The sequence below is a fragment of the Cokeromyces recurvatus genome (genome assembly GCF_025118155.1).
Source record: "Cokeromyces recurvatus strain NRRL 2243 chromosome Unknown BX663scaffold_5, whole genome shotgun sequence".
Lineage (NCBI taxonomy): Eukaryota > Fungi > Mucoromycota > Mucoromycetes > Mucorales > Mucoraceae > Cokeromyces > Cokeromyces recurvatus.
Window position 1 is genome coordinate 533,841 of NW_026251391.1, and position 21,743 is coordinate 555,583.

At 30.3% G+C, this 21,743-nt stretch overlaps 9 protein-coding genes across 9 annotated transcripts; 4 read left to right on the top strand and 5 right to left on the bottom strand.

Moving 5' to 3' along the window:
• Positions 1–1,017: 1,017 nt before the first annotated feature.
• BX663DRAFT_500149 (uncharacterized protein) lies at positions 1,018–1,850 on the bottom strand. Its single transcript, XM_051526281.1, has one exon. It carries the CDS (start codon positions 1,680–1,682, stop codon positions 1,377–1,379), a length of 306 nt encoding a protein of 101 aa, XP_051385545.1. The 5' UTR covers positions 1,683–1,850; the 3' UTR covers positions 1,018–1,376.
• Positions 1,851–2,480: 630 nt separating this feature from the next.
• BX663DRAFT_429417 (ribosomal protein L6e-domain-containing protein) lies at positions 2,481–3,188 on the top strand (the record flags this gene model as incomplete). The annotated part of the gene is made up of 1 exon (XM_051522729.1): positions 2,481–3,188. The coding sequence occupies one exon, from the start codon at positions 2,481–2,483 to the stop codon at positions 3,186–3,188; it is 708 nt and encodes a 235-aa protein (XP_051385546.1).
• A 623-nt stretch (positions 3,189–3,811) lies between these two features.
• Positions 3,812–5,368, top strand: BX663DRAFT_449801 (endopeptidase). The gene is made up of 3 exons (XM_051523736.1): positions 3,812–3,960; positions 4,042–4,228; positions 4,357–5,368. Exons 1-3 carry the CDS (start codon positions 3,890–3,892, stop codon positions 5,305–5,307), a joined length of 1,209 nt encoding a protein of 402 aa, XP_051385547.1. The 5' UTR covers positions 3,812–3,889; the 3' UTR covers positions 5,308–5,368.
• A 174-nt stretch (positions 5,369–5,542) lies between these two features.
• BX663DRAFT_500151 (uncharacterized protein) lies at positions 5,543–6,224 on the bottom strand. The gene is made up of 3 exons (XM_051526282.1): positions 6,105–6,224; positions 5,893–6,035; positions 5,543–5,795 (listed from the first exon to the last, which is right to left on the bottom strand). The coding sequence occupies exons 1-3, from the start codon at positions 6,175–6,177 to the stop codon at positions 5,583–5,585; spliced, it is 429 nt and encodes a 142-aa protein (XP_051385548.1). The 5' UTR covers positions 6,178–6,224; the 3' UTR covers positions 5,543–5,582.
• A 1,789-nt stretch (positions 6,225–8,013) lies between these two features.
• Positions 8,014–9,363, top strand: BX663DRAFT_500155 (HAD-like protein). Its single transcript, XM_051526283.1, has 8 exons — positions 8,014–8,085; positions 8,160–8,247; positions 8,318–8,348; positions 8,418–8,532; positions 8,590–8,712; positions 8,786–8,936; positions 9,008–9,135; positions 9,212–9,363. Exons 1-8 carry the CDS (start codon positions 8,046–8,048, stop codon positions 9,301–9,303), a joined length of 768 nt encoding a protein of 255 aa, XP_051385549.1. The 5' UTR covers positions 8,014–8,045; the 3' UTR covers positions 9,304–9,363.
• Positions 9,364–10,304: 941 nt separating this feature from the next.
• BX663DRAFT_429136 (uncharacterized protein) lies at positions 10,305–10,738 on the bottom strand (the record flags this gene model as incomplete). The annotated part of the gene is made up of 2 exons (XM_051522717.1): positions 10,305–10,411; positions 10,468–10,738. 2 exons carry the CDS (start codon positions 10,736–10,738, stop codon positions 10,305–10,307), a joined length of 378 nt encoding a protein of 125 aa, XP_051385550.1.
• A 3,425-nt stretch (positions 10,739–14,163) lies between these two features.
• On the bottom strand, positions 14,164–16,860 carry BX663DRAFT_541025 (Pre-mRNA cleavage complex II protein Clp1-domain-containing protein). Its single transcript, XM_051530765.1, has 4 exons — positions 16,785–16,860; positions 16,265–16,694; positions 14,672–16,196; positions 14,164–14,604 (listed from the first exon to the last, which is right to left on the bottom strand). Exons 1-4 carry the CDS (start codon positions 16,843–16,845, stop codon positions 14,278–14,280), a joined length of 2,343 nt encoding a protein of 780 aa, XP_051385551.1. The 5' UTR covers positions 16,846–16,860; the 3' UTR covers positions 14,164–14,277.
• Positions 16,861–17,918: 1,058 nt separating this feature from the next.
• On the top strand, positions 17,919–19,093 carry BX663DRAFT_500164 (uncharacterized protein). The gene has a single exon (XM_051526284.1). It carries the CDS (start codon positions 17,937–17,939, stop codon positions 18,963–18,965), a length of 1,029 nt encoding a protein of 342 aa, XP_051385552.1. The 5' UTR covers positions 17,919–17,936; the 3' UTR covers positions 18,966–19,093.
• Positions 19,094–19,644: 551 nt separating this feature from the next.
• Positions 19,645–21,741, bottom strand: BX663DRAFT_500168 (ras guanine nucleotide exchange factor domain-containing protein). The gene is made up of 3 exons (XM_051526285.1): positions 21,621–21,741; positions 19,883–21,548; positions 19,645–19,819 (listed from the first exon to the last, which is right to left on the bottom strand). Exons 1-3 carry the CDS (start codon positions 21,667–21,669, stop codon positions 19,765–19,767), a joined length of 1,770 nt encoding a protein of 589 aa, XP_051385553.1. The 5' UTR covers positions 21,670–21,741; the 3' UTR covers positions 19,645–19,764.
• Positions 21,742–21,743: the final 2 nt, after the last annotated feature.

A 21,743-nucleotide genomic window follows, 5' to 3' on the forward strand; every position in this document is an offset into this window, starting at 1 on the left:
TCTTCTGGAATTGCTGAGAAAACTTGTGTTTATAATGGATATTATCTTCTTGCTCAATACGTTGATTTAAGCCTATTCTAATTAAAAGATAATGTTTTATTTACTTATACTTAATGGTATCAAGTTCAAAATTAGAAAACTTATTCCTTTGATGCAATAAATAATAAAAGAGAAAAAAAATAGCTCTTCAGAGATAATATATAGATGTTTATATTATTAATGAGAATATAACATTTCAAGCTTGTTTACATTATTTATCGAGATTAGTCTATTTTGTACATTAAACAAAATTAATTATTATAGAAAGCAGTATCTCGTTGAATAAAGAGACTTATGTTTGAATAATTTTATTAGTAAGCGATATATCTCTTTATGTATAATACCTGCTTTTGTTAACAAAGGCATGATAATAATCTCTACCTATTGGTTTACATATATACAAAGGAGAAACAATTGTAACTTTATAGTACATTTATACATACTATTAAGGTATAAGAAGAATTATATTTGGTATGAGTATATGCTTTAAGCGAGATATGTACATATATGTTAACAAGTTCTATATTTTATTTTATTTTCTCTCATACCTTTCTAAGTATGGGTAGTATAATCTTTGATAATAATAAAGAAATATGGCAAGTTATAATGGTAACAAGCTAAGTACTATATATAAATCTTTACATTAAATTTTTAATAAATCCTATAATATTGAGCATTTATGTTTATTTGATTGATTATAAACATGATTGCCTTTATCTCGTAAAAGGACTTTTACTCTCATTCTTCAATATTATAGTTAGTCGTTGTTTTTCTTTTCAATCGTTAAGTATTACCAAACTTTTCTACTTTGCTTCCAAATTATGAGTGAATACAATATTTAATAATGCTTTATCTTTTACTATCCTTCTAAATATATATAGTAAAAGATTAACAGCATACGAAAACTACTTGTTTTTTTTATATAAATTATAATTATTTCATAATAAATTACTTCTATCAAAATAGTGGTATGATGTCTTTTTTTTTTTTTTGTTATAGATGCCTCGCTAATTGGGGAACGTATAACACTTAATTACATTGAACAATCTACTACAATTTCCATTTTACGTTATATTCAGCTACTGTTGTATGGCATATAGGCTTTGTTTGCTCAAATGATTTCAAAAGTGCAAACATCCTATGAATCCAAATTTCCTACTATCGAATGTACTTTTTTTATTATTCTATATTATTCATCTAATATCATATATGTTATATTACAATTAGTAAATGTGCGTTGTATACATACGAGATGAATTTTTCTCCCCTTTATAGTTAATAAATATAGAAAATTATATATGTATATATTTTTTATTAAAATTTCTATAATCCGTTTGTTAAGAATCCATCTTTAACTTCTTTGTTGCTTTTTCTTCTTCAAAATCTGGTTTATTGGCAGTCATTGGGGAATTATCCTCTTCCTCCTCCTCCTCATTTTCTTTTTCATTCTCGATTTGATCCTGTTCAACTGTCGGTACTGCATTTCCCTGCTTTTCAATTTCTAAAACATGTGTTAAAAAGGAATTGATTTGATCTTTTAATTTATTGACGGAATCAGTTAACACATCAGAGTCGTGTGGGACTTCAATCACCTGATGCTTGCCATTTGAAGTGTTATCATAGGTTGCTTTAAGACTTATCATTGTTAAAGACGTTTGTTAAAAAGCTTTAATTTTTTCTCAATAAGCCAATCAATAAATACATAATTAATTGTCCGACAATTTTTTGCGGGCCACCACCGGAAAGAGATGAAGGAGGGTAGAAGAAAGGGGGTCCTGTTAAATAATCGTTGTAATTCTTTAACGCATCATCCTCTTTTTCGTGATTGCCAAAAGGTAATATACATATTCATAAAGTAAGGATAAGGGCGACACTTTGGTGGGAAGGTGTCTTTATAGATGAATGGATGCATTACAAGCTTTTTCTATTTGATTCGGTTTATGAACAAAAAGGAAATCCAGCAATTTCTTTTTTTCTATATACATCCATCTTTTGATCATCATTCTATCTACGTTTTGGATTTTCCATCCATTCGTTATTACTTGTAATACACATGGACAGTATGCAAAATATCGACTCTAAATTGAAGCACATTCTAGATTTGCAAATTTTCGAAAAAAAAATCTCGATGTTGGTAATTAATTAAAGCAGCTTGAACAAAATAATGTCAATTTCAACATTCAACTTAAATTGTTGACTTGTTCCAAAATTACATTGAATATAATGTACAGCATTTAGATTTATAATTAATTCTAGTACAATGGGTTACAATCTGTACTGCAACATATTAAATTCATGGATTGAATCAAATAGAATTCTTTTGAAATGCTCATTCATTTATGAAGAAAAAAAAATATGGATATAGACTTTTAACTGGGGAAAATACATGTTTCTATAATATATACTTATATTTTTTTATCCAACCTTTTTTTTTAGCTACAATGCCTCACGCACCTAGAAATAGCTTCCTTGCTCCTGGCGTTTCTCGCTTCTCTCGTTCTGTTGCCTACTCCAAGAAGGCACAATACAAGCGCAAGCAAACTGCTGTTGCTGCTCCCGTTAAGGAAGCTGCTACTGATAAGACCGTCGAAGTTAAGGGTGCTAAGAACGGTAACAAGCGTGTTATTCCTGCTCAAAAGGCTGCTCGTTTCTACCCTGCTGAGGATGTCCCTCAACCCAAGGTTTCCCGTAAGACTGCCAAGAAGACCGCTTTGCGTTCTTCCATCACCCCTGGTACCGTCGTCATTCTCTTGGCTGGTCGTTACCGTGGTAAGCGTGTTGTCGTCTTGAAGCAACTCGACTCCGGTCTTCTCCTTGTCACTGGTCCTTTCAAGGTCAACGGTGTTCCTCTCAGACGTGTCAACCAAGCTTACGTCATCGCCACCTCCACCAAGCTCGACATCTCCTCTGTCAAGGTTGATGAGAAGTTCAATGATGCTTACTTCAAGAAGTCCGCTGCTAAGGCTGAAAAGGCTTTCCTTGAAGGTGAACAAAAGAAGGCTGCCTTCCCCGAATCTAAGGCTGCTGATCAAAAGGCTATTGACAAGGCTCTTCTCGAAGTTGTCGCTAAGACTCCTTTCCTTCGTCAATACTTGGCTTCTACCTTCGGTTTGACTAAGGGTCAATTCCCTCACGACATGAAGTTCTAAGTTCATTTTTATTCTTTTATAATACAACTATATCTGATTTTTTTTCTCTTCCGGACAAAAATGATTTTGTAATAAAATTTGCACGGATGGCTCCTTCATGCTTAGTTTCTTATTATTCATGTTTAAATATATATTGAGTATTTATTAGTGATGATATAATTTATTCAAAAATAGTCTTGAGGAGCTTTTTGTAGGATTATACAAAAAGAAAATTTCAGGTTCATGACTTGGGGTAAATAACATTCGAATTTATTCATGCATATATGTTTTCCTTGGTATTTTAGAAACAACGCTTTGTTACTTACTTTTTAAAAATATACAAATTCATTTATTTATTTATATACAAAAAGCAGGCTAAAATCAAGATTAAATCAAGAAAAAGAAAAAAAGATGATAGATATTTACTGTCTACAAATATAACATTTACTTTTTCTTTTTTTTTTTTTTTTTCCTTTTTTTTTTTTTTTTTTTGCTTCAAATTGTGGATATATGTCATGCTTATTTCATCTGTCCTATACCAAAACATTCTTTACTACTTTTGACGCCGACTTAATTTTACCAAAAAGTGTATCTGAATTTTAAGAATTGGGCTGCTTTTTTCTTTCTTTCTTTCTTTCTTATTTTTTATTTTTATTTTTTTTTCTTCTTCTTATCTTTATAACCCTACATATACTTTTATATACATTTATATATATTTTAATATGAAAGTTTTTGCTTTATCAGCTATTGTAGCTACATTACTTGCTACTGTTTCTGAGGCTGCTATTTCTAGGTAATATTTATATGCCATTTATTTTCTTGCATAAATAAAAGTTTTACAGGAGATTAATATTTTTTATAAATTTGTATCCAGGATTCCCATTAAAAAAATTCAAGAATCACCTTCTGAAAAATTTCAACGATATGCTAATACCGGTGAATATTTAACTCAAAAATATTTTGGTTCTCAACGTCAACAAAATAATGTTCTTCCTTTCCAAGCTAAGCCTGATGGAAGCGTAGAACATGGTGTTCCTATTTCAAATTATATGAATGCTCAGGTAAAGAGGAAAAAAAAATTAGTATTTATAATAACTACATCATCTATTTACAAATTATTGTTATTGTTATTGTTATTGGTTTTTTTTTTTTTTTTTTTTTTTTTAATAATCATAATAAAAAATAATAGTATTACGGTGACATCCAAATTGGTACTCCTCCCCAAACCTTTTCTGTTGTATTTGATACAGGCTCTTCAAACCTTTGGGTCCCTTCAACTCATTGTAAATCAATTGCTTGTTTTATGCATCGTCGTTATGACTCTTCTCAATCAAGTACGTTTGCTGAAAATGGTACCGAGTTTTCTATTCAATATGGTACAGGCTCTTTGGAAGGCTTCATTAGTCAGGATACACTTCGTGTAGGTGGAATTAAGATAGAGGATCAAGGCTTTGCAGAGTCTGTAAAGGAGCCCGGCTTCACTTTTGCCTTGGCTCGTTTTGATGGTATCTTTGGTCTTGGTTATGATACCATCTCTGTTCAACATACAGTCCCCCCTTTCTATCATATGGTCAACAGAGATTTGGTAGATGAACAACTCTTTTCATTTTGGTTGAATGATGTTAATAAAGGGGGTGAGGAAGAGGGTGGTGAACTTGTCTTTGGTGGTGTTAATCCTGATCATTATAAGGGCAACATTACTTGGGCCCCTATTAGAAGAAAAGGTTACTGGGAAATTGAATTGGAAAATATTAAGTTTGGTGATGAATACATCGATTTAGATCCTGTCGGTGCTGCTATCGATACAGGTTCTTCACTTCTAATTGCTCCTACTACAATTGCTGATTTGATTAACCATGAATTGGGTGCTAAAAAGAACTGGGCTGGTCAATATATCCTTGATTGCTCAAATGTTCCTTCCCTCCCCGAATTTTGTTTCGTCTTTGCTGGCAAGGATTTCTGTTTACAGGGTAAGGACTATGTTCTTCAAGTACAAAATCAATGTATTTCTGGTTTTATGGGTATGGATATTCCTGAACCCGCTGGTCCTCTTTGGATTGTAGGCGATGTTTTCCTTCGCAAGTTTTATAGTATTTATGATCTTGGTAACAACAGAGTAGGTTTAGCTGAATCCAAGTAAACTAAAACAATCTACATATCAAATAAAGTCTATTTTTGTTTTTTTTTTAACATTTCTCTTCATTCCCTCTTTCTCTCTCTCTCTTTCTTTCTTTCTTTCCACCTTCCTCACATATACACACACGTGAATTGGATCTTTTTGCCAGACATATAAGCTTATTTTATAAATAATATATTATAAAATGAAATTTAATATATTCACATAAATTTGTTTTGTATCTAAAATGTTGAAATCCTTTTTTTTTTTTTTTTTGAGGGGGGGAATAGCTAACATATTTACATAAATGAAATCATCATAACTGCAGTTATTACAAACATGGTAATGAAAGAATAATTACAAATAACATAATGATTGCCAGCAGAAGTTTGATTTGTTGAACCAGTAGGCTTGGCTTGATTTAAAGAATTCAATTCATTACTAGCAGCAGCCAAGTCACTATAAGCTGAAGCTTGATATTGAGTTGGAAGAAGACTAACTTGCTTAGATGCCTTTTTATATATAATAGTTATTTTCAAAATTAGGATTCTCCTTTTAAACAAATAATATTTTTTTTTTAAAAAAAAAAAAATAGTTAATAGTACTTACAATTGAGATATATGACTTAACCGCGCTGGGATTATGGATTAAACTGTTTATCATGCTTGCGATATCTGTAGGGATAGCACCTGATGGAATTTCACTAAGAAGCCCCTCAGGAATAGAGATACCACTTGGTAAAGTTGGTGTGGCTATATATTATTGTACGTATATAGTCATTATTTAAAGTTATATCTTTTCAATAAATCATCAAAGAATACCTTGTTGAGCATGGACTATACAGAAGAGAGTTGCTAATGCAGCATAAATAGACAAAATTGTAAACTTGGTCATCTTTGTTTAATATGTTATAAAAGAAAAGAAAATAAAATAAAAAAAAAGAAAAAAAAAAGATTATCTTAATAATTAGGAGTTCAGTGTAATATATACTTTTTTTGAATTATTTTAGGAGGATAGGAGGAGAAGGGTGTCACTTAAAAATAGCAGTTGTGATTTAATAATAATCAACTAAAAATGGTGAAGTATAAATTGAATATTAATTAAAAAAAAACAACACAAATGGTTTCAGAAATTATTTTCTCTACAATAGTGTGTGTGTTTTATTTATTTTAGTAAGTTTAACAGACTCTTTTGTTGATCATGTAAACGCATATTATTCAGTTATTTATATGAACATTGATACCGACCTTTTTTTTTTTCTTTATATGCTTATTGTTTGTGCACTATATCTGTATCCCAATGAAAATGGGAGTGGCACCAAGTAAATATTATATTGTACTCTCCTGAATTGATAAGCTGATAACTCTATAAGAATAAAATTGCATTACTGTGATAGTTATAGTAGCTAAAAACGTGTCTAATATTAATTAAATTCACAATGTTGATTAGTTGCTTCAGATTTGATTTAGTTATTTGAGTGTTCTTCTACCTTACAAATAGTAGTTTCGAATTTAATATTAAAAAAAAAGCGTCTTATGTAGAGGTGGAATATTACTATAATTAGATAAATTAAAGCCATTGTCTCTATTATTGACTTATTTTATTTATTTTATTTTATTTTATTTATTTATTTATTGTGTCTTTTAGAGATTACTTTTATGGAAGTGTTTTTTTTAGAGCGATACGGCTTTAAGTATAACCCTTCTTTCATATAGCATCAAGTATGCAAAATTGTTTCACTTCAGGTACTAAAGGTCTGGGGCAAAAAAAAAAAAAAAAAAAAAAAAAAAAAAAAAAAAAAAACATAGTGTGCATCATAATATACATACATATATAGATATATACAAATATACACAATGATAATAATAATAATAATAATAGTAATAATAAAAAGCTAATTGAAATAAATTGCTCTAGAACATATACTAGCCTTTGAAATAATATAAAGGTAAATTTATTTCTTTCGCGTTTGGTAATGGTGAAGCAATATATCATTATAATCGTCCATAAACAAAAAGTTTTAACATATAGGATAACCCGTTCTGAAGCATATCAACAAAATATAAAAGAAATGCTATATACATATATTATGCCTCATGGCAGTAAAGTAATACTGTATATTGAACATTCTGAGTTGAAAAGGAAATCCCACCAACTATCTCACAAGGAAAAGTTGGAAGATGAACTTGCATGAGTTTAAAAAAAAATCGAAGTCTAAAGAAGTGTAGATCTGTGGTAACTATATAAGAAGTAACTGAAAGAAAGAATTAGAAGACGTCTTAAAAGAGAGAGAGAGAGAGAAATTACGAAAAGGAATATTAAAAAAACTATTACAGTATGAAAAGCCTGTTCATAAATTATAGTAAAATCAAAGGAAAGTGAGCAATTGATTGCTTCTATTCTTTACTTTTCATCATCTATTTATATGCTCTTAAATATTCTATCTATTTCAACTGTAGAAAATAAATAAATACAGGTATTTTCCACCAAATGCACCTTAAATACCAAAGCAAGAACTTATCATTATTATTCTTTTGAAGAATATAAGACAAAGTGATTATTCGTAATGTATTTTCATCTACAAAGATTAAATATTGGTCTCTATTTTATAATTTTTATTATAAATCTTAAAGCAGACCTAAGAACTTGAATGCGTAAATTAAAATCAAGTGGAGTATAAAATAAAGCCTGATATACAAAATACATTTTTTTCTAAATTGTGGGGATTTTTTCTTTTTCATTATTTTTTTTTTTTTAAAAAAATGGATAAAGCTACTATTAAGGCCATCATATTTGATATTGGTATTACAAATAAAAATAAAAATTGATAAAACTTATTTATAATGAATACATATATGTATATGTGTCCATAAAAGGAGGAGTATGTGTTGGTTCACCTATGGCTGGAATTCATCGATTTGAAGCAAAATATGGATTACCTAGGAACTATATCAATGTAGCCATGTAAAATACATATACATATATAGTAGTTTCTATTTTAAACGTACTTCATTTATTAAGTATGTAATAATAGTGTTAATCAAGGTGATTATGGAGCATTTCAAGTAATATATGAAATATAGGCTATAAGAAAATAGATGCGTATATAAATATTAATATATTTTTAACTATAGAAACTAGAAAGAGGCGAGATTAAGCTTCAAGATTTTTATAAAGATTTTGGTAGCCAATTATCTCATCCGATAAATAAGGAACATTATAAAAATTATCTTGAAAGATTGGGAAAAGGTATATAATATAGATGATAAGACTATATTGTATGCTTATCATTATATAATATAAAAGCTACTTCATTGGATATTGTTCTAGAAAATGTTAAAATTGATGGTAAAGAGCTATTTACAACGATGATGGCGGAGACTGCTAAATTAGACCCTCATATTTATTTGGCCATTCAAAAACTTAAAGGTGGTTTAGGATATTTTATAGAAAAATAGATACATGTATAGAAAAATATATTTATGGACTTTTTATATGATAGCCAGTGGTAAATTTAAACTTGTAGCATTGACAAATAATTTTGACTTACCCGAAGATGATCTACAGGAAGCTGAGGCTATGGGTGCTTCAGCTACGATAAAACTTCGCGATTTGTTTGATTATTTCCTTGAGTCTCGATTAATTGGTTTAAGGTAGATTTTTGATTGAATATATAACTTGATTTAAACTTATAAATATTAAACCTACACACACACACACATAGAAAACCTGACCCAAAGATTTATCTATATGCTTGTAAAGTAGTTGGTATTCAACCTAATGAAGCTATTTTTCTAGATGATATTGGTATGAATCTACGCTCAGCTAGCAAACTTGGAATGAAAACTATTCGTAAGTAGAAAGAGAGTCTAACAATTTAATATGTGTTCTATTGTTGTAATATATATATTTATAAACAAAATTATAGAAGTGAAAATGGGCCAGTCGGAATATGCAATTAAGCAATTAGAAATATTAACAGACTTAGACTTGCATAGCAAAGAGGATTCCAAGCTTTAATAATACATTATATGTATACATATTACATTGAGAATAAATTTGAATCATAGATTACATAAATTTTACGACCATCTCGTAATATTTTATCTGATTTTGATAAGATTGGTTATATTACGAAATAGATGAGCATTATTATTATTATTTATAGCTAGCTAATATTTGTTTACCAAACATAATCGTTAAAATTTCAAATTTCAAATAAAAAAAATTATTGTGTGTGTTTGATCTAGGTTTAGGTTCCTGATATCATTTATATTTTATTTTATTGGGATCAAAGACGACCCAAGTCCTTTATCAGGATTATGAAAATAAATATTTAGAAATGATACAATGTCTTATAGTTAACATATTTAGATAATTGTATGTCAATAAGTTTTATATTCTTTATAAGATATTATGTACAGTACGATATGATATGATGGTTTATTATATGTTCAGGCTAATTGTTTATTCTATATTATGCAATTTATCTTTTATAATATCAATTATGCTTATACAACAGGTACTGAACTTAAATATTAGAGAATGATTTTTTATATGTATAAACTAAATTTACTATGATGAATCTTCCCTCACTTTTAATAAAGGATTTAAAGAGACTCATTTCGCTTTACTGCCTGTTTATACTTATTCGATTTGTCAAGTCAAATCTCACAATATAGTATAATTTTCTTCATTGTTTGATTAAGATCAGAAAGGTATTGTCCCTGAATTGAAATATGCTCTCTAAAATATATGTTATAGCCAACAGCAACACATAATAATAAGTTGAACATCATCAATCAGTTTAATTTTCTATTTTTTTTTATTTAGACCTCTGACCAACAGATGTCCTGCATTTAAACTTTTCAGCAATGCATGGTTTATTCAAAATATCATCACGGGAGTGAACATGTAGTTGATTATTATTTGCAATGTCATCAACAACTACATGCGTAATGGTCTTGTGATACCTATTTTTGCTTTAGTGCTCTGAAAAGCAGTGTCATTATCATTAGAATTTACCTTATAAACTCCTTTAAATCATTAAGATCAGTTGTGAATCCCGCATAAGTGAGGCATACGATCACTACAGGCGCTTTTTTTACACGGATGTACTTAAGCATGTCTTTTATAACGAGCACGTTAGCTATATAGTGTATTACTTATACATTTCTTACTTACCCTGAGTATCGCCATTGCATTGGTACAAAGACAAAATCATGTCTTTGTTGGCACTGATATCACGAGAAGCAATTGTTTCAGTGGAGTTCGTACATGGTGAAACATATACCCTATCTACTCCTGATCTCTGACGAAGTATGTCTATCATATCCTGTATGTTTTTAATTCTAACAGCGTCCTTAACATGAGGGATAGCTGATTTTCTAGCGTATCCTACTACGACGCATCCTTGCTCTTTCCATGTCTTCAAGTTCGCCTTATGTATAACCATTTGGTTAACGATAGCGTCAACCAAACGTACTATTTACAAAGTTAGAATTTTTTATTTTTATTTTTAAATGTTAAATAACACTTCACCCCAGTACTTCTTATCTAATACATATAAAGAGCGTGTTCTGACACTGATTACATTATTATGCTCATCTTTGATTCGTCTACGCTTTACTGCCAGAGACATCAAATTAGGCTTTGTTTTCATTGCCCGATACTTAAATGCAGAAGATTCATCTTCTACGTTTCTGAATCGCGAGGTATAATTCGAAATTTGCCAATAAATTTGATTTAATGACAAGTTTTCGCTGATATACCTACGTTCGTCATCCTTATCAGGAGACTCACAACGAAAGAAGGCATTCAGAAACGCAATTAAATCACGATCTCCATCTAAAAGTGATAGTAAGAACATAAGATATTTACATTCGTTATATTCTACAGTACTTACATAAAAGTGAATGCTCTGGCAATGATTCCCTTGATGTATCATTATTAGAATCCATAGTCGAGCTTGGAATAAATTCTATGGTCGAAGGATACAAATAATAATGTGAGGGATGCTGATTTACATACAGTGATTCACAAAAGTGTGGCAATGCTTTGGAATTTTAAGTAATATATGCAAATCCGCAATAACTGATCATCTATTTATTAAGAAAAGTACTATATAGTACATACTAGCGGAAAGACAGAAGTCTCCTCTTTTTGATAATGCCTATAGCATATATGCACTATATAATGTTTTTATTTCAAAAACCATGTTAAAAGTTACATGTATATAAATTTCTTGCAAATAGTTTTTTTTTTTTTTTTTTTTTTTTTTTTTGAGAAATGAAATAAACAACGTACCTTTAATGTTTAGTACATAGTGTCAGCACCTTTTGCTTTTATTACTGCTTTTACACGTCTGTGCATGTTTTCTATGCGTTTTAAGCATAGTTTTGCTGTAACTTTATTGTACCAAACATCAGTAACTCGCTCCCATAACTTATCCATGTTTTTTTTGGGCGACCTATCACAGGCAGCAAGCTTGCACTTCACTTCAAATAAAACCAAAGGTTTTCAATCGGATTTAAATCAAGCGAGTATGATGACCACTCAAGGACATTTACTTTATCTTTCTTGAACCAATTTCTTGTATATTTAGTCTCCTTAGCATTAAGTTTTGCTAAGATATCCATCTTTTTACTGTAAGGAATTGGTCTTATTCTATTGTATGTAATGATATATGTGTTAATGGGAATGATGCACAAATGTTGTTCAAATTAGTTACGAATTTGAAGAAAAACGATATTAAATAGGAGGTAAACTTTTCTGTTAATTCAATAATGATATTAAGTGGTCAAAAATAAAAAATAAAAAAATAAAAAAATGGTGTTTTTGTTAAGATAGATAAAGAAAAAAATTATTATGCAGCGAGACGGCTAAATCGCGTAAAAGGACATGATTTGTTGTCGAAATGAACGTTCATGCATGAAACTGAGGTTAAGAAGCTATAAAAAATATTGTCAATATTGTCAATTTTCCATTAAAACTACTTTTATTAATGATTTATGTTATACATTAAGAAAAGTCAAAAGTCATAAAACATTGCCACACTTTTGAGAGTCACCGTATACATCTTTATAGTATTGTTTTCACTTGTTTTTTATTGTATTCTTTGGAGAAAAGGATGCATGCAGCTTGTCCTCTTGTAATATTGCTATTATTAAATTCCATTGTAAATCTTTTTTTTTTTTTTTTTTTTTTTTTTTTTTTTTTAGGAAGTTAAAGAAAGAGTAATTATATGGAAACCATTTTTTCTAAGGAATAAATATATTTTTCATCTGGTACACTAAATGTACCACATCTTTAGCCTTCTGCTTTTTATCTGGTACACTAAATGTACCGCATACTTAGTTTTTCTGCTTTTCTGTATTATGTAATTCATCTTTTATAATATTAGTTATGCTTATATCCAGAGCTTGTTCTATAACCTTCATCCAACCTCATTTCATCTTTTATTCAACCTTATTCAACTTCATTCAACCTTTTGTGGAGCCTCATGCAAACTCTTCTCAAAAGCAATAAAAATTAGGAAATACAACTGTTAAGATTTGAAGAGGAGGTGAGGGACTTTCATGTTCAAAAATATTCACATATATAAATGCAAGAATTATTAAACCTTATAATAAAAGCAAGGTATGTGTGTAGTTTTAGCTATTGGTGTCCTTGCTGAAGCTGTTTATAGATACGTTAAAAAGTGTAAAGGGGATAAGCAGAAAGTGACTATTTGTTTGAAAGCATCATTTAGGAGTGAACGGTAGGAAGCTTGAAAGTGTGCATGAAAAAATCCTATAAAAATAACCTAGCGGTAATACTTTGGAGAGCAAGACATGTATTGTTTACCGTTACTCTAGAATTTAGTTTAATTTCTCTTTTAGCTCTGCATAATCATTTTATTCAGCATATTGATATAAAGAACTTCAGTTAAAAAAAATATAAATATACACCAAACCTAAAATTTAGTCTTTATATAGAAAAAGTAAAGTCTACATTGTAGTTTTAGGAGAAAAAAGAAGGGAAACTTTGGTAAAATAGTAATCACTTCAAACTGAGGTGTTCATAATATGACAATAAAAACTAGAGTTATTTGTGAAAATGAGGATATTGGTTTAACCTTAGCAGGAACTTAAAGTTACCTTGAAAAGCACTAGATATTAGAAAAAAATAATACAGAGAAAAATTAGGTTGTAATAGTCAATTCAAAAGTTGGCTTACACTACATGTGTTTCTTACACTTTATTCTTGGTGTTATACATATATTCGCATGATGGTTTATAGTGAATAAAAAATAATAATAAAGAGATAACGGGAAAGAAGGGGTTAGAACTTGATATGTTATATTTATGATAATGAGTTTATATTTGATTGAATTATACCAAATTGTTAGATATTTATATTCATTCAGAAGATTATGAATTAGATGTAGCATACTTGATGACACAGTATAAGTATGGCTTATACCAAATGATCATTCATACATATGGTATGTACTTGTTACTAATCTTAAAGGAAAAAGAAAAAAAGAACAAGGTTCCATTTCATTTTAACTTGATTTAACATTATTCTTACTTTAAGTGTCTTTTTTAGTTTAAATAAAGGGGTCCTTAGTTTTTATATATAGACTAGTTAAAAGATAGTATGATTTATATGCATAACTTATATCATATGGAGTCTATTAAGAATTAAGTCATAAATACCAAATCATGTTATTTGAATAATGATGTATTTTCATATATCTGAAAAGCAAAAACAAATTCAAAATTGTGGTCCTTTATGAAAACAGCCTTTTTATTAAACATATGATACACCTCTTCCAAAGAAAGAAAGAAAAAAGTCTAACTACTATGTAGATAAATAAATTCATATACTAATTAAAAGAAAAAAAATGAAATTTATTTAGTGTGATAATATTTGTATATATGATAGTAGTTTTTTTTTTTCTTCTTCTTTGCTCTGTCATAATACTTTATTCATTAATAAAATTCAATTATATTACTGTTGCTGTGATCTACGTAGCAAATTACGTCGTACTCTAAGTGCATTAGCACCGACACCTTCTGTGTTTTCTTGAGTGATATAAGGTATTTTTTGCCATGATTTCTTTTCAAATTCTCTATTATAAACAGCCCATAATGGTAACTGAAGTTCTCCTTTCACTAATCCTGATACATACTTCAGTTTATTTAAGGGAACTGGTGTTAACAATAAAAAGGCATGTCGAGAAGGATCAATGGCCCGAATGATAGCTAAACCATAGCATGTAGTTGATTGTGGTTGAGGTGGCAATTGATCTTGTTTATCATAATAATTAGGTAGTGTCTATTCCAAGAAAAATAAAATTAATATTCAAAAATATAATATAGTATTTGTAATCTATTTAACTTACAAAGGTATCGTTGTCATCGTTATTTGACTTCTTCTTATTGGGAAAGGGTTGAGGCTTATAGTCAACTACGTCTCCAATAAGTCCTACAATACTTCCATTTAACGCATAAAACAACTCATTCATCTTTACTTGTTCATAAATAACCCAAATTGCATTCAAGTTCTTTCTCCAATCAACTACCCAAGGAATTCTTTCTACTAAATGTTGCTTAAAATCCCAATCAGGTCTATGCCCCATACTTAATTGGTAAAAATAACTTGCAAGTGTAATTTCTCTTTGCTGAGCCGCTGAAAAAGCATCAGATAACGTTGTTACCGTCTCTTGTTGTTGTAGCGAAGATATATAATGTATCAACGGTGGTGTCCTTTCAATTAAATTATCAGGTGATGGCATTGTTACATCACTTTGAAATGTAGGTGGCAAGTTTTTATATTCAAATAATGGATGGTACATCATAAAAATATCGGTAGGTATCACTTTACGAATAATATTCAAAAGCAGATTATATCCCACACCAGATACCCATCCTTGTGTATTAACTACAAGAGGAGTTGTATCCATGTCCTCTTGTCTCCAATGTTCAATCAATTCATAAATACAAGCTAAATAATAATCTGGATCATGACGCGGTGAAGTTGAGCCTAAGAAAAAGCTGCGTTCAGGCTCCAAATGCTGATGTGTATAAGAAGGACCTAGAACAGGTTGTGTAACATAATGAAGTGTCAAAAGGCCAGCTGGTGTAAATTCACTTTGGCCAACATCTGTTTCAATATATGCCACACGTTTATACTTGGCTAAAAGTCGATTGATTAAATAACGACTAAAGGAAGATTTCCCAGTATCTTTTGCTCCACATACAACGCTGACAATTTCTCTTTCACTGCTGTTTTTCATTGTAACCGTTGTACGAGATTCCCAACTGGAATCTACTTGAAATGCTCTTACACCTGGTGTTGGACTAAGGATAGGATGAAATCCACGCAATAAATTGATAGCAACTGATTTATCTCGACTTGATTCCTTTTTTGTAAATCTTACTAAATCCCTTTTAATATGGCCAATACTTTCACGAATATTTTCCAATCCACTATCTTCTGGGAAATCCTTGATCACAACAATACTCTCAAATTTCTGATCTACTTTAAATAGCTCATCAAAAACAGCTTCTATCAAATATTCATCCAATTCAACTGTATCTTCATGAGGTCTAATGCTGGGTGTATCAAGTGGTACAGATGCTATACTTAAAAGTGAATGGGTACGTGGTGAAAATACAGGATAAAATGAAACTAGCATGTCTTTCACTTCTTTAGACTTGGGCACACTTTTTCCTGAAGACAACACGGCTCCTGCGATCGAAATTGAACCATATAAAGGAGCTGCAAAAACTTGACCCATAAATACAATATGCTCTCCTTCTTTCAAACCCAAAAACAAATACGTCTCTTCTTCCTGGTTTATTATGCAGCAGTTATTTTTACTAGGAATGAACCGACTCACAGATTGACCGTCAATTAATAAAGGTCTATAAAAGTTAAATAAATAAATAAATAAAGCTAATTTACAACTCCATATATCTTGAAGTTTCTTTACATTTTTTTAGATTTTGGTTCCAAATCTACTAATGTATTTAACGGTGTTGAAGGTTGATTAGGAGTAAATTCACCATGAGGTGTTGTTGTGCCGCTTATTGGTGACTTGACAAGCTCTTCATCGTCAATTCCCTCTTCTTTATCACTTATCACATTAACCGTATTCAGTTTTTCTGTCTCTACTTCGTTTTCCTCGTCTTCATTTTCATTTTCATTTTCACTTTCTTGTTTATTTTCTTCCTTTTCATCAGTTGAAGGTTTATTGAGTATACCAGCGCTAATAGCTGCTTTTCTAGCCGCTATAGCACTCATAGGTCTTGCTGGTGTTTTTGAAGAAGAATGTGAAGTCTTGTGTATCGGTTTTTCTTTAATTATAACTCTAGCTTCATTTTCAATTTGTTCTTGAATGGCTTTAGCAACTAAATCGTGATCTATAAAAATGACCATGGCATTGAAAAAAAATAAATAAATAGCAATTAACATACAAAGCTATTGATCAATATATTTTTGTTATTTAAAACCTTTAGCTGTTTTTTTTGAAGGCCTGCCATGGCTAATTTTATTCTTTCTTTTAAGTGGCATTGATGTTGATCGATTCAAAGCATTTCAGACCAAAAAAAAAAAAAAAAATAATTTTTATGATATGCCAAAAAATAAATATCAAGTCACATGTCAGTAACATTTAAGCTTCAATAGTATTATTTCTTTACTGTAGAAGTGTTATCTCATTATCATTTTATAACTATCTATTTTACAAGTTATTTGGCCTTTCCTCTCTCCTTTTTCTTTAATTATATATAAATGACTAATGAGGAACGAACAAAAAAAGAAGATATTTTATATAAATGATTCATAATAATGGTTTGGTCGCCTTTAGTACTTTTTATAAACCAAGATGAGCACAAGTATTGCAGCTTTATATAATTAAAAAAAAAAAAAAAAAATGAAGATGATACTAATAAATGGACAGTCAGAATCATTATTACTCAAAAATAATAAATTACTTTATGCTTAAGATGATTGTCCTTTTAGCAAAAACCGAATTATTTTATATACATATGCTTTAGACAATAATAACTATTGCTTCTAACATAAGTTATTTTTATTTTAATATTGTCTCTTTTGGAGGCTTGCATTGCGCAAACTAAAATATGGCAGGAATGGTATATAGTGATTACTTTTATTAGTGACTTCATATGTACTAAAAGCCGACAAGTGTTATGTTGATATTATTCGCAATCCTAATAGGAAAGATCATAGTACACTATATAATCGAATTGACTATATGCAAGAAGATTAGTTTAACTAATATTTAGGCATGATAAGCTTTAAAGTATAAAATACTAGATTCAATTATCTATCATAAAGCAGAATTCAACTATTTATCATGTCTAGGCTTATGATATGCAACAAGTGGAATACTAATTTTGTTGATAGTTAAGAATACTAACATATTTTATATAACAATAGGCTCATCAATAAAGGGTTAAAGTACCAAGTGAGCGATCTTTGATTATTCAAAAATATATCATTATCAAAATATTCGCGTGAATCTATAATGTTATGCATAGTGATTTTATACGCTGTTTCAATTGAAACAAATCCCAAAAATAAACATTTTATACATTTACTTTTCTTTTTCTTTTTTTTTTTTTTCTGTATACATTTTAATAATGAAGGAAAATAAATTCGTAATGGGGGAAGAGGAAACTACAAAAGGAAATACGGCGGCTCCGTCTTCTCTAGTTCCTACTCATAATGCTACTCAACCACATAAACGTCCTACTCGACATCATGTTAAAAGACGTTCAAGTGGTCGAGTTCATGTAACCAAATTAGCACCCATGGTAAAAACTACTTCTAATCATACAGATTCAGAAGCCGATCTAGTTGATGACCCTACTACAGAACTCAATGCAAGACCAGCCATCAGACGTTCACAGTCTCAACGTTCACTGCATAAAGCGGAACGAAAGAGCTTTATTACTTTAACTTCAAGAAGAAGGTCAACTACATCTTCCGAAAAATTATCAGCAACCTCTTCTACAGATCCACCAGAAGTAAAGGCGCATGAAAGGAAAGATAAAGATGATCTAGCATTATCATATGATTCTAATACGTCTATAACAACACATAATAATCCTGTCCCTTTAAGCTCTATAGCTATAGCTGCACCTATTGAGCAGCCTTTAAATGCTATTGCGCATAATCTAGTGTTTCCTAAACAAGCATCTATTTATCCTAATAAATTTACAGAGACCATTAAACAACAGAAACACAACAATAACAAACAACATATGGAGCAGCAGTATAAGAAAAAAAAACCTTTTTTGCTTCGTTCACATTTTGATGATTCTTTACATGAAGCCATAACAGAGAATGATAAACTTAACAACGTATATCGTGAATATCAATGTATTAGATGGCATCAAGATCCGATGCAGGCAAGCCTTTTACGTTGTATTGAGAAACTTGATAGTTCCTCACTAAATAAACAGACGATGACATCATGTCATCTTGGGCAAAGACAGCTAGCTCATCGTCATCATCAGCTATTAAAATCTTCTGAAACACATATTCAATTGAATAACAAAAGGAATGAAAGTAATATAGCAGAGGCTATTGTAGACGATAATTATGGATTTCTGGCTACTTTATTCGACAAGATTCTATATACGTCATCTCCTTCCAGTAAGTCGTGAATATACATATATATATATAAAAGGTGTAATACTTTAAAAAGCAAGGAAAATGGTATTGTAGTATATTGTAGTATATTGTAGTATATATAAAGAAATCAAACCAAATGTTTATAATAATAAATTATCACCCTGTTTAATCAATTATATTATTTATAATAGAGGAGCCAAAATTTATAGATATTCTTTAAGCAGAAAAAAAAATTCAATAGCTTATTCGCATATGTAAATAATCCATGACGTTTACTCTTTATTATCCTCCTCTTATTCTTTCTTTTTAAGCTTTGTATAAACTTTAATTGTTACAATTCATGTTATACACTTCCTCCATAATCATTAAGTCTTATAACAAGTGCTTTGTTCATCGTAAGTTGGATAACAATATTACCCTTCATTAGAGTTAGAAAAGTTAATATTTGATGATGTTCATAATATCGCTACCAGTCTTCACCAAGTTTTCATATTAAGCAATGTTTTTTTTTTTTTTTTTTTTTTTTTTTTTTTTTTTTTTTTTTTTTTTTTGGTACTTTTATAGTACTAAACAGAGGCTACACGCTCGGGATCTCATTTCTGAAAGCTTCATAACTATTGAAAAACAGTAAATACATATTCTATCTTTCACATCTGTATACATGTATATAATAAATATAACAGTTTTTATTATTATTGTATAAATATTAATGATGTATATAAATAAGGAATGTTTAGTATATGTGTCTTTCTTTTTTTTTTCTTTTTTGTTCTTTTTAATGAATGATTAAATGTATATATGTAAAATGCAGTTATGAAGAATACTAAATGTTTATAAGAAACCTGATTCCTGTAAGAGTCGTGTAATCTTTTCATCATCTCTTTCCCTAGGAAAAAAAAAATTAGTTACTTTTTTTTTTGGCCCTTAAGAATAGAATATTACTATTTACTTTGGTTCAAGTTTTAAACTCTCTTTGTATAGCTGATCTTCATCCCGTGAGCTATGCAAATTCTCTGTAATAAAAGTTTGAATCTCTTCTACAGGCTTAAAATGATATCCCATTGTTTGATATTGCTGAATTTCACGGATGACTTCAGCTGTCTTGGCCCGCTTTGCAAAATTGATAAAATCCTTCGAGGTCTTTAGTGTATTCGGGTTACCATCTTCAATAAATGTTAAATCTTGTAGGTATATACCCAAGAAAGGTATACAAGGTGGATTAACGGAATGAATGAGAGCTCGATATCTATTGAAGTTTCGATTGGCTCCCATCAGTTTTCGCATATGTGCCACAATGTGATTTGTACGTGCTCCAACCATTTCCCAGGTTCTCTTGAGTCGTCCAACAGCACTATTATCAAAGGCTGACAATATAGCCATACAGGTGTTAAAGTTATTATAGACACGGCATCGTTCAGCTACATTTACCCAATACTTGATTAAAGTGCTTCTCTTCTTAACTTCGGATTGGCTCAAGATTTCATCAGAGACCCATGTGGTGATTTGATTACAATAATCAATAGAGGATTGAATGTTGGGTGCTGAATGATCGCGTGACCATGCCTTATCAAGGCATTCTACAGGTTTGATCGCATTATAGAGTTTAAAATCCATTAACGTCAGCTGTCGTGCCATCTCAGTTGGGTCTACATCTAATAATCGAAACTTCTTCAAGTTACGCGGCAAAATAGGTTCAGGTAAATCCTGAGGTTGTGTACTAACGAGTTTCTTTAGAGGTATATCGTTAGAGACCTCCTTTCGTTTTTGAATAAGACGTTCGAGCTGATAGGCTGAAAAACTCAATGACTGTTTAATACTTGTATTCGTAAAATGAAGTAATCGGTCTAAAATGATAGAGTCCTCTTCATAATAATATTGTTCAAGCCAAATTTTAAGAACGTTAAAGACTCGAAGTCGAACCAGTTTTTGTTTTTTGTTAGCCCAAATTTCAAGTTCATCTGGTAATAAGTCGGGTGGAGGTTGAATATTATATCGTGCTTCCAAGAGTTCTAAAAGTTCCATTGATGTACAAAAGGAACGATATGTAAGCAAAAAAGTACTGTTGAAATTCATATCTAGATAATCATGTAATGTCATACGTTCGACAAGTGCCTTTAGTGTACCCCCTTTCACACTACCTTCCGCCGTGAAGACAATTTCATTTGGACTATAATCATACTGTAAAAATCTTTGTTCGTCTTCCTGTAACAAAGTCGCTGTAGTTGATACGGTAATGGATGGTGCTATAGATGCCTTTCTTTGTATTTGTTCTGAATTAGGTCCTACTCCTCCTCCTACTCCTACTCCTCCTCCTATCATATTGTTTTCTGTAAGATCCACAGATGAAGTCTGAGGTAAATCATCTCCAAAAAACTGTTTTAGTTTTGCGCTTGTGTCGCCTGATGTATAGGATCTTTGTTTCATCATTTCACTACTTAATGTTGGTAATGTCGAGTTACTGCTAATGCTGCTCGTATTAGGTGCAGAAGATCGATGTATAAGCTTCATACCTATAGGGCGTTGATGATTTTTAATTGCATACGAATTATCATGATTATTATAATTTGATTCACCAGTGAGTGATTGAGACCGTTTGTTAACCCTATTCGTATCATCTATAGCAGAAATGTTGAAATTAGGTAAGCTTAGATCAAGTGACAAATGGTTATTGGTGCCAAATGAATTACCAGAAAATAGAAAATCAGAAATTGAATTTGTATTTGTATTGTTAGCCATCTTATCCTCCACCTCTTCCTGTTTCGTTATATTATTTTTTCTTTCTTCATCTTGTTGTTGTTGTTGTTGTTCAA

Excerpts from the sequence above, each read along its gene's own strand:
- BX663DRAFT_500149 (XM_051526281.1), bottom strand. The coding sequence starts at position 1,682 with ATGATAAGTCTTAAAGCAACCTATGATAACACTTCAAATGGCAAGCAT.
- BX663DRAFT_449801 (XM_051523736.1), top strand. The coding sequence starts at position 3,890 with ATGAAAGTTTTTGCTTTATCAGCTATTGTAGCTACATTACTTGCTACT. Across the intron at positions 3,961-4,041 it reads TCTGAGGCTGCTATTTCTAG|GATTCCCATTAAAAAAATTC; the intron begins GTAATATTTATA and ends ATTTGTATCCAG. Across the intron at positions 4,229-4,356 it reads CAAATTATATGAATGCTCAG|TATTACGGTGACATCCAAAT; the intron begins GTAAAGAGGAAA and ends AAAAAATAATAG.
- BX663DRAFT_500151 (XM_051526282.1), bottom strand. The coding sequence starts at position 6,177 with ATGACCAAGTTTACAATTTTGTCTATTTATGCTGCATTAGCAACTCTC. Across the intron at positions 6,036-6,104 it reads TATAGTCCATGCTCAACAAG|CCACACCAACTTTACCAAGT; the intron begins GTATTCTTTGAT and ends AATAATATATAG. Across the intron at positions 5,796-5,892 it reads TTAAGTCATATATCTCAATT|GCATCTAAGCAAGTTAGTCT; the intron begins GTAAGTACTATT and ends ATATATAAAAAG.
- BX663DRAFT_500155 (XM_051526283.1), top strand. The coding sequence starts at position 8,046 with ATGGATAAAGCTACTATTAAGGCCATCATATTTGATATTG. Across the intron at positions 8,248-8,317 it reads AACTATATCAATGTAGCCAT|TGTTAATCAAGGTGATTATG; the intron begins GTAAAATACATA and ends ATGTAATAATAG. Across the intron at positions 8,349-8,417 it reads GTGATTATGGAGCATTTCAA|AAACTAGAAAGAGGCGAGAT; the intron begins GTAATATATGAA and ends TTTTAACTATAG.
- BX663DRAFT_541025 (XM_051530765.1), bottom strand. The coding sequence starts at position 16,845 with ATGCCACTTAAAAGAAAGAATAAAATTAGCCATGGCAGGCCTTCAAAA. Across the intron at positions 16,695-16,784 it reads TTCAAAAAAAACAGCTAAAG|ATCACGATTTAGTTGCTAAA; the intron begins GTTTTAAATAAC and ends TCATTTTTATAG. Across the intron at positions 16,197-16,264 it reads GAACCAAAATCTAAAAAAAT|ACCTTTATTAATTGACGGTC; the intron begins GTAAAGAAACTT and ends TAACTTTTATAG.
- BX663DRAFT_500164 (XM_051526284.1), top strand. The coding sequence starts at position 17,937 with ATGAAGGAAAATAAATTCGTAATGGGGGAAGAGGAAACTACAAAAGGA.
- BX663DRAFT_500168 (XM_051526285.1), bottom strand. The coding sequence starts at position 21,669 with ATGGCTAACAATACAAATACAAATTCAATTTCTGATTTTCTATTTTCT. Across the intron at positions 21,549-21,620 it reads TTCTGATTTTCTATTTTCTG|ATGATACGAATAGGGTTAAC; the intron begins GTAATTCATTTG and ends TTTCTGCTATAG. Across the intron at positions 19,820-19,882 it reads AGTTTAAAACTTGAACCAAA|GGAAAGAGATGATGAAAAGA; the intron begins GTAAATAGTAAT and ends TTTTTTTCCTAG.